The sequence below is a fragment of the Dendroctonus ponderosae genome, unplaced genomic scaffold (assembly GCF_020466585.1).
Source record: "Dendroctonus ponderosae isolate FM_Combo_2020 unplaced genomic scaffold, Dpon_F_20191213v2 Dpon_F_20191213_527, whole genome shotgun sequence".
Lineage (NCBI taxonomy): Eukaryota > Metazoa > Arthropoda > Insecta > Coleoptera > Curculionidae > Dendroctonus > Dendroctonus ponderosae.
The window spans coordinates 2595-13065 of NW_026018742.1; the positions used below are offsets into that span (position 1 = coordinate 2595).

At 34.2% G+C, this 10471-nt stretch overlaps 1 protein-coding gene across 1 annotated transcript; it reads left to right on the plus strand.

The window, feature by feature from the left end:
• Positions 1–206: 206 nt before the first annotated feature.
• Positions 207–9311, plus strand: LOC125504693 (protein gustavus-like). The gene is made up of 4 exons (XM_048667055.1): positions 207–356; positions 1512–1787; positions 1848–2256; positions 7610–9311. The coding sequence occupies exons 1-4, from the start codon at positions 345–347 to the stop codon at positions 7750–7752; spliced, it is 840 nt and encodes a 279-aa protein (XP_048523012.1). The 5' UTR covers positions 207–344; the 3' UTR covers positions 7753–9311.
• The last annotated feature ends 1160 nt before the right edge of the window (positions 9312–10471 follow it).

The window sequence follows — 10471 nt, forward strand, 5'->3', positions numbered from 1 at the left end:
TTTCGTTTGCCCACCTGTATAAGAACTCGCATAAAAACAGGAATACAAAATGAGTCAGACAGCAAATTACGAAAACTCGTAAAATTATTAACAAAGACTTAAGCAATTTTCTAGCAAACATGATTTTTTTGGTTTGGATTGCTCAAATGTACACTGACTGGATTGTAGTTAGTTTTTGGAGTAAAAGACATCGTTTAATAATGGGTTTGTTTGATTTCAGACATGAAAACGGTGCGGGTTTGAGCGCTAACCATTACAAACCCTACAGGCGGCCTGGTCGCGTAGTCTGGGCCGCTATCGGTCTGGGGTTTGGCATTGTAAAGACGACTCCAACACGTAGGAGCATGGGTCAGATGGTAAGAACCAGAAAGTTATATTTACATTCTCACTAAGTGCACTCTATCAATTTTATTTTGGAAAAATCACACATTATCATGGTATTCATTCTAAGCTAATGTAATGGACGACTTCTGACACACATTTTTTGCTAATTGATCACGTCTGAAGCTGTACAGGTTCAAATAAAATGAAGCAAGAACTTAAAATTCTGTTTTTTTGAATTTAAGTATCGAAAATACAATTTTATAATATGAATTCTAGTTCAGAGCTAGACGGTGATCGGACTTAAATTATAACTTATTTCTAAAATAAGCCTTAGCTCGATTACGTGATAAGACGGGATGTCGACAGGTCAACGTATGGCGTTTGGAAATATGAGTACTTGAGTGGGGTTTGTTATGTTATTCATAGTGGAGTTTCTTAACAGCCCTTTCATGGGTGAGAAAACAAGTGCGACGTAAATAAAGTAGTTGAGGACATTTATGGTTGTAAGATCGACCGTGGATAATTATTTTGAATGCAAATACAATGTTTAGCTTGTTAACATAATCCGAAATGACTGACTCATTAGATTCAGATCGGCCCAAAAAATCCAAATATGTGGTCAAAATTGACATACAACTACTTAAATATAGTCAAAAAAAAGMCGAAATTGCATCAACAAAAAAAAACTGAAAATCGYAAATAGCTCACTGACTCCTAAATTACATAAGTCGTAGATGATTTGTCACAAAGCGCACTTCGTTATTTCTTATRAAATATTTGTGTAATTTATATATTGATATTGAGACTTAAATTCAGATTATTTTTTTTATCAAGAAATTGTTCAATTTATTTCGTGCAGTCGTAAAAAAACGTAAAATTCCCAGATCTTTCATAAAAAAAATACCCAGGATGGACAATACTTAACGACTACAATTTCCACGGGCATCCTATTTATACGATTAGTCTACTGCTGAACATGCGTTTCTATATTCGGCATCACATATGGATATATAAAATATAGGTCACCATAAATGGTCATACAATTATATCTCAGTTTTTAATAACAATAAATATTTTTACCAACTAATTTTCCTGTGCTTTCAAAACACCTCCAGAGGATTGACGGCAATTTTGAATCACCCTATATTCTGGGGCAAATTAAAAGATATATTTTTTTTCAATTTTAGGTCCGTTGCAACAGAGTTGACGCGGGAATCGACTCAGCCGCCCCATACCAAGCAGTAATTTATAGAGATCTCGCACCCACCTTTGCCGGGCATCCACGGTTGCATAAATTGTTAAATATGCCAACTGCATCGAGGGAAATGCAATTACAATTCAGTTGGAATAATAGCGATTGCTCTCCCAACGTATTCGTCAAGGAAGATGATAAGTTAACGTTCCGCAGAAATCATGTAGTAAATAGCACCGATTGCATTAGAGGCAAAGTAGCATTTACGAAGGTAATTTTTTCAATTTTTGGGAGGCTTTACATCAGCTAATAAGTTTTTGTTTCGTTTTAGGGTATGCACTGTTGGGAGATATGTTGGCCTATGCTTCAACGAGGTAGCGACGCAGTGGTGGGGGTGGCAACAGCAGACGCCCCTCTTCACTCTGTAGGATATCATAGTTTAGTAGGCAGTACCGATAACTCCTGGGGATGGGATCTAGGACGTAATAAACTCTACCACGATTCAAGAAACTTCTCTGGGCCGTTATATCCTGCGTGGTTAAACCCGGACGAAACCTTCATGGTGCCAGACAAATTCTTGGTTGTCTTAGACATGGACGAGGGCACTTTAAGTTTCGTGGTCAACGGTCAGTCCCTGGGACCTGCATTTAGAGGCCTAAAGGGCAAGAAGTTGTATCCTATTGTCAGCACAGTGTGGGCAAATTGCGAAATTTCAATGAGATATATTGGAGGGTTGGAGCGTAAGTATTTTCACTTGTATAGCATTTAAAATATTGAGTTAGCAAGAAAGCAATTTGGGGTTTTAAGTGTGAAATAAATCTAATTTATTCCTATACAAAAAAAAATTATCAGTCAAATATCTTTCATTCTGTTCGATTTCGTTTTGCCATCTTTCTGGTAACTTCATGATTCATGGCTCACAGAATTTCTCTGTCTTAAAGCGAAAAACTCAACCAAATGCGATTTGCGGTCATCGTTATTAATACAAGTTTTGCCATTTAAGAAGGTTTGTAAACTTCTGAATAAATGCTAATTCAATAGTGCTAAGCCGGGGTGCGTGAAGCCATAAGCCCGTGCAGTATGACTAAATACCGGGTGTCAATTTGAAAACTTCCCACCCTTAATATCTTTCTTGCAGTTAAAAATATGAAAAATTGGAAATACACCAATTTAATTTGAACGCGGATACTTTAAACGAATATTTTTAACTTTCTTATTTCAACCCTTAGGAGGGGTAAATATCAACCATTAGAGACTTAAATGGAAATGGGGGTCAGTTGGCACATCGTTTTAAAGTGCGTTCAATTCTCTTGTGTTCTTCTGTTCAATTCTCTCAAGTGATATTTTACTTTGTTGCTTTTAGTTCAGAGGTTTCCGAATAATCGCGTTTCAATGTTGCAGAAACAATTAAACTTGCCTGCATTTAGATTTTCGTTTTCAGGTTAGTGTTTACACAAAACTCATTGCATTTGTTCTCCTTATAGTACAAATGATTAGAAAATGATTCAAGTCGTTGAATAAGAGGAAGAAAATCCAGTTTAAACAATTGATTTATTATTTATTGATTATTTTACTTCAACAAAAATATTTTTTTTTTCGGAAGATAACTTTCTACAATAAAACCCATGCGATCTACTTACGGACTATCGTATAAGTTGTTCAAAATGTTGTCCATTTTCCTTTAAACAATAATGAAGTCTCGAATAAAGGTTTCGAACTCCTCTCTAACATTTCGGAAAACTTTACCGGTAATTGACTAGCAATCTGCTGCCATTCGCCTTTTAAAATCATCAATATCAGCAGGTTGTGTTTTATAAACCACGGATTGAAGAAGTCTAAGGGTATTAGATCTGGTGATCTTGGAGGCCATTCAATTGGTCTCCTTCTGCCGATCTATCGGAGAATTTTTCGTTTAACCGCTGTTGGACCGTATAAAAATAATGAGGTGGAGCCGGTGCTCCACCTCATTGATGATGGAATGTTAACAAATCCCTCTGTAAAACTGAATTACGCTTTGCATTAATTTGAGTTTCCAGCTCATGGGTGATAAGAGGAAATAGTCTCTTGAAGCATATTAAGGTACAGATCACCTGTCAAGCTTTCTTCAATAAATAAAGAACCAATAATGCCATTTCCAAGAATACCAGACCAAACATTAACTTTTTGAGGATATTGTGTATGTTCTTCTCGAAAAATATGCGGGGACAATTTTATTTTACAACATTTTCGTGTAGAGAAAACGAACTTTCATAGCTAAAACAGCTATTCGGACTTTGGGGACATCTTAAAGTCATTGATTATAAAACAACTTGCTGATAATTATGGCCTTAAAAGGCGAATTGCAGCGGAATGCCGGTCATTTACCGAAATTTTCAGAAGTGTTAAAGAGGAGTTCGAAAACATACTTTGCTATTGCTTGCAGGAAAATGGGTTTTATTGTAGAAATTTCTCTTCGCAAAGAAAAAGTTGTTTTTCTTGAAGTAAAATAATCAATAAATAAGAAATCAATTTTCTAAACTAGGATCTTCTTCCTTTTATTCAACTACTTGAATCTTTTTCTAAGCATTTGTACTATAAGGAGACCCAATGCAATAATTTTTGGTGTAAAAAATAACTTGAATGCAGGCAAGTTTAATTATTTCTGCGACTTTGGAGCGTGATTATTCGAAAACCTCTGGACTAAAAGCAACAAAGTAGGATACCACTTAAAACGATGTGCCACATCCTAAAGGATTGAAACAAAATATACATATTAAATTATATAAAACTTTGTATTCAGAAGTAAGGCAAACTCGTGATATCATAGGAAACTTCTCTTTTTTTAATTATTATCCCATTTTTAAATTCATTATTTGATACACGAATCATGTTTGTGCCAATTCATATTTGTAATTCATGCCCTTTGAAGATAGACTATGCAATAAATATTTTATTTCAACAGATGTTAAATTTCTTACCCATTGATTACTGGGATTACACACACTTAAATATAAAAACCCTACTTTTTATATAACAAAATTTTAACAGCATAAATGACAACAAATCAGAAGAATTTTATTGATTAATTTGAAAGTTTGCTTTCTAAAAACAATTTATTTCCAAATTAATACAACCAATACATATCTTGATGTATTTTCCAGACTGCGTGTAATTGTTATTATATTCTTATCCTTTCTGGATCTCAGTCAAAGTGTGAAAATTTTTGAATGTCGTTCATTTCACCACGTTTCGGCGAGACAACAGCGCCATCATTAATTTAAAGTTTACACAAACTATAAACACCAATTCACAATTAAAACATGTATAAAACTATATTTTATAAAGCGTTAAAACATTCATCAGTTCTTGAGGGAAAATCCTTCCTTTTGGGAGAGCAAAACATTTAAAAAACTTACCTCATAGTTGGTAAACATTACATTATGTTAGGTCTTTGCCCACTTGAAACCTTAAATCTGTTTCAATTATTTTCTACATTTGTGAGAATGGTATGTATGTATTCAGATAAGTCGAAATAGTTTTAATTTTTCACTCGTGTACGGGGTGTCCTATACTTATGGCTTTATTAGAGTTCGGTAAATGCTGCTAAGGTTGTCGGTATCTGATCTGAAATTTACTGCTTTCGCATGTTTTTTATTTCTATCATTTCTTGGATTCTTCTTTTATGGTAATTTGCTTCCCTAAGCATGTTGCGTTAATGTTGTTTTACTTTCACTAGTATTTCTCAGACTGTATTTATGTTCGTACATTCTCTTTTTTAAATATTGCTTAGTTTGTCCTATATATGTATTATCACATTCTAAACAATTAACTCTATACAGGATGTCTCAAAAGTAATAGCACAAAACAAAATGGCGGATTCCTGGGGTGAAAATATGATGATTTAACACAACTTACTTTAGTCCAAAAGTTGACGGTTGTCGACATACAGGGCGTCAAACATATATTTTAATTTCAGGTTTTCGTTATTCTACTTCGAACGGAGCTGCATATTTTAACGAAATTTGGTATACAGGGGTTTTTGAGCATAAGAAATCGAAATCTGCCATCAGAGTTTGACCAACTTGTAGAAAAAGCAACGGAAGGCGATATCTGGGCAAAAAAATTGTTTTAACTTTTTGGTCACCCGGTATTCTGACTTCTAAAATGGTTGGGTCTAATCGCCTATTAATTTTGCACAAAAAATGCATTCTAAGTCGATGTCCCAACAAGCTTTTGTTTCCGAGATAGTTAATAACACAACATACACACCAAATGTTACATACTTTTGATTCTAACAACGCAGACATATTAGTTAGGGAAACAAATTACCATAAAAGAAGAATCAAAGAAATTAAACAAATACTAAACATGCACAAGCAGTAAATTTGAGATCAGATACCGACAACCTTAGCAACATTTACCAAACCCTAATAAAGCCATAAGTATAGAACACCCAGTACATTAGTGAAAAATTAAAACTATTTCCGCTTATGTCAATACATACATACCATTATCGCAAATGTAGAAAATAATTCAAACCACTTTAAGGTTTCAAGAAGGCAGAGAGCTAAAAGAACGTAATGTTTACCAATTATGAGGTAAGTTTTTCAAATGTTTTGCTCTCCCAAAAGAAAGCATTTTTTCCTTCAAGAATTGATGAATGTTTTAACGCTTTATAAATTATAGTTTTTATACAACATGTTTTAATTGTGAATTGGTTTTTGAGGTTTGTGTCAATTTTATATCTGATGAATAAAAGGATAAAAAAAAATTACTTCACACTTTGACTGAGACGCAGGTAGGTTAAGAATATAAAAACAATACATATTTTACTTGTAACCGAACGTTAACTATGACTTATGACGCTTAGACCGTATATCTTAAAGTGACTATCTTTACACAGAGACTATTTGAGACTCAATTCTTCTGACTTCTGGCCAAACATCTAATTACTGAATGAAGGCTAGTTCCTGCTGTCGCTTCTTTTAGAGTTAAATCATGCTGATCATAGCAGAAACGATAGCACGCGTATTTTGTAAGACTAGTCGCTATAACTGGCCAAATAATTCATCTCTCCTTAAGTCTGAGAAAATAAGGATTAATTTACGAAGGTTTTCAAATTTATGTCCCTTTTTACATTTGCATTTTCTTCCTATAGTAGGTAATAATAATATATTGTAATACATATAATCATTATCATAAGTAATATTGAAATTAAAATTAAGGAAATGCTTCCATTGGCAACACTGAACTTTTTGAGAGAGTAAGTGAGTAGTTTTCGAATATGTTTTAAGTTTTCTCGAGTGTTTTCAAAATGTAATTCTTTTATTTGTAAAAATTCAATTTCTTCTATCAATTTTTAAAATCATCAATATTGAATGATCACCTAATTGAGTGACCGAGGATTTTCGTAATTAATTGAATCATTGGACAATGATTTGTTAAACTGATTGTTTCTAATACACAGGGTTCATTGGAACGCATAATTTTTTCTGGACACGGACGGTTTTGTGACAACTTTCTTCCAGATTAAAAGATTCACCCATTGATTTTAATAAATAGAAGTTTTTCAATTACATTATTCGTTCATTAATTGGAATAGGGTGTATACGATAAAGTATAGCCTTTGCCAGAAATCAAAGAAATTGCAATATAAAATATGACTAGGCCAGTTTTAATCGTCACATCGACGTATGCAACTTCGTAGTATTTTACTATGTTGTCGACAGGAATTCGCGTTTCAGAGTTTAACTCAAAAATGATCTTTTCAAGTTCCCGATATTTGAGAACATTATGATGCATAGACGAAATAATAACGAATTAAACCGAAACTGTAAACTTAAATAACTTTCTTGGCGACCCATATTAGCTTATATCTTTTGTGAAAACCAGAAATTATTCTCTGACTAACTTTGCGAAAGTTGAAAATCTCTTGAGTTAGCGCTTCTAATAAATTCAGCGATATTTCATCATCTCAACATTGTTTTTATCAAAAACAAAATTTCCTTTCAGTTTTTAGCTCTTTACATATGTATGTAATTATTACATCAAAACAGTTTTTCCATTTATTTTTAAAGAATTTATGAAAACACATAATCCTTCTGTTTGTTTCAGCTGAACCTCTTTCACTGATGAATCTGTGTCGAGATGTGATAAGATCAAATATAGAAGAAGCTCAGCTGGAGGAAAAAGTGATGAGTGTTTCATTACCTCAGGATCTAAAGAGCCATCTGTTATATCAAGACCGAAGATTGTGATCAAAAATTACACTCCGATAACAACTCTAAAAAACGTTTCCCACGGTACCTTTTTGTAAAAAATTCGCAGAACTGTACACTTTGAGCTAAAAAAACTGATATTTTTTAACTACATTTTTAAAAAATTAAGCACCAAACTTTTGCTATCGTGTATTTAGTTGACTCAGCTAACTCCTAGCTCTTGTGACGCAAATGTTTGGAAATCAATCTCGAACGTTCTGCGAGTTTTTCGGTATGTGTGTTTGTTTCCGCTATGGTGGGCACGTCCTACAAACATTTATAAAGTGTTTCCTATTGATCTCGAACGCAAACGTTTTCTCCATAATTCAATTAATTAATAATTAGTCGATATGCATACAGGGTGTCCAACCGGGAACCGCCGCGATCGATATCTGGCAAAACTGTCCAACTTTAAAATTTCTCCTAAATACAGTTTGCCAGACATCCATCGCGGCGGGTCTAAATGGGCCTATATAGAGAAGGGTACGGGTTAAGTAACGGATATGGGAGAAGTGTGCCAGAGCAGTCGGTAAATTCACACACTGTATTCGAATTTTCTGAGAACAAAAAAAAACAATAGTAGCTGTTTTATTTTAATCTTTTATTGCTACATATGTCTTAACAGCTAACGAAAAATTAATATAAATTTGAGTGGTGGCACTACAATTGCTTCTTTGACCTTTGATTATGGTTAGCTCGTAGCACCTTGTTAGATTAAAAGCGAACTTCTTGAAAACTCATGTTATACTTGTCATTTGTAGGTTTTATTATAAGTATGTTGTTTGGATCTTCTATGTAGGCAAAAGCTGACTTCTGATATATGTTCATCTTAATTATTTGTTTTCACCCACATCACTGGTTGCAACGGCACTTTCCTAGTCTCTTGGCTGGAAATCAGCTGGCTTGTTGGTTGAGCGGGAGTTAAATTATGTTTACGGTTAAAAATAAAACATTACCTAAAAAATAGCATGCCATTTACCAAAGATAGAGACTGGTGACAAACCAGGCAAACGCATTTTTAGATTTTTTATCTTAACTTCGTGAATGTTAAAAATGTTGTTTTTCGTATTTGATAAATTATTTCTTTCATTGAAAATCGTACAGCGGCCACTTTTTATCATGTCTAACAAGCTCTCAAGTCGCCGCGAGCCAGTTATTTCTATCACAAAATAATGTCAGTAAAGATTTATTTTTGAAAATGGAGAAACGTATACACATAATTTCTAGAATAATAAATAAATACATATATGTAAATAAATGTATGCATGAAATGTCGCCTTATACGAGCGATTAGTCCGATGTAATAATGGGCAAAAGTGACAAATTGTTGTAGATGTAAGAATTTATTTTGCGGAAGAATTTTTCTTTGTATTTGTTGTAATCAGCTATGTTCTGTGCAATCATTCCAAGACCCGTGTTCACAAGTGTATATGTGCATTGTGTTTATGACCTTTTTTTGTATTAAATTTAGGGCAATTTTTCATGTTTAATTACTAAGTAAAATAATTTGGTGGATGTTTCTAGAATATAATTTGATTGGCTGTAGCAATTTGAAAGTAGATGTTGCCTTATTACAAGAAACCCATTGCTCAGAAGAATATCACCTGAACTCCAGATGCGGTATTCCTAGATTCACGCTGGCTTCTGTTCCGTATCACCCGAATTATAGTACCGCGACTTTTATGAAAAATTATATAGAAGAGATAATAATATCAAAACCCGAACAGACGATAACATATACGTCGACCGTGTAAAAGTTGCTAACACCGAAATTATAAAACTTTGCAAATCTCAGCACAACCATGGCTAAACGATTCAATCTGAGACGTCCAATACCTGAAAATATTGATGGAGGACTTCAACAGCAGCAATACAAAATGGGGCTATATAGGCACAAGTGGTGATGAGGCCAAGGTATCTGAAGGGGCTGAGATAGAGCATATTTTTCTTACTATTCGATGTGAAGGATATGGGAACATTTCTTTCAGTCAGATATAGCTGCTTTACAACCACTAATAATAAAGGATTACCCTTTAACAGTAGTGGGAGGGTTCTGAACCAGTTTACCACGATAGAATGTCAAAAAGGCTAACTGGAATAGGTTTTCGCAAAAAAATTACCACAAAACCGCTTCGATGAACTTTTTCAGTCCATTCCCAACAAGCACTTTAACACCCCTAAAGGATGTTAAAGTTGGGACATCGGCAAGTTTGGATGAAATATATCAACAATTCAGCAAACATGCTTCCCCTCGCACTATAAAAGGGATAAACCGTTTCAGCGACGCCCTAAAAATAAGTATACTCCCGAAACTTTTAAAGAGAACCAGGATTGTTGTCATTCTAAAATCATCAAAGCAAGGACATTATGCTGAGGACCACAGACCCATTGCGCTCATGTGCGCTTGCTATAAATTACTCCATAAAGTCCTCCATAATTGATTGCACCGGTTATTTTCGTAGGCTGGTTTTAGTAACTACAAATAGATTAATAACGACTAATATAGAGAAGGGCTTCCAAGACAAGCGGACATCGCTGGCTGTGTTTGATGACTCATCTTTCAGTAGACTGATGAGACTGACTTGAGGTAGACCTCAACCACATTTAGGTCAAAACCCCATGGTCAGACCCCACCTTATGAGTCAAAATCCTGGATATAGACCCATATTATTATTTTTATACGGGGTGATTCAAAATTGGCGTCATTCCTCTGGTGGTG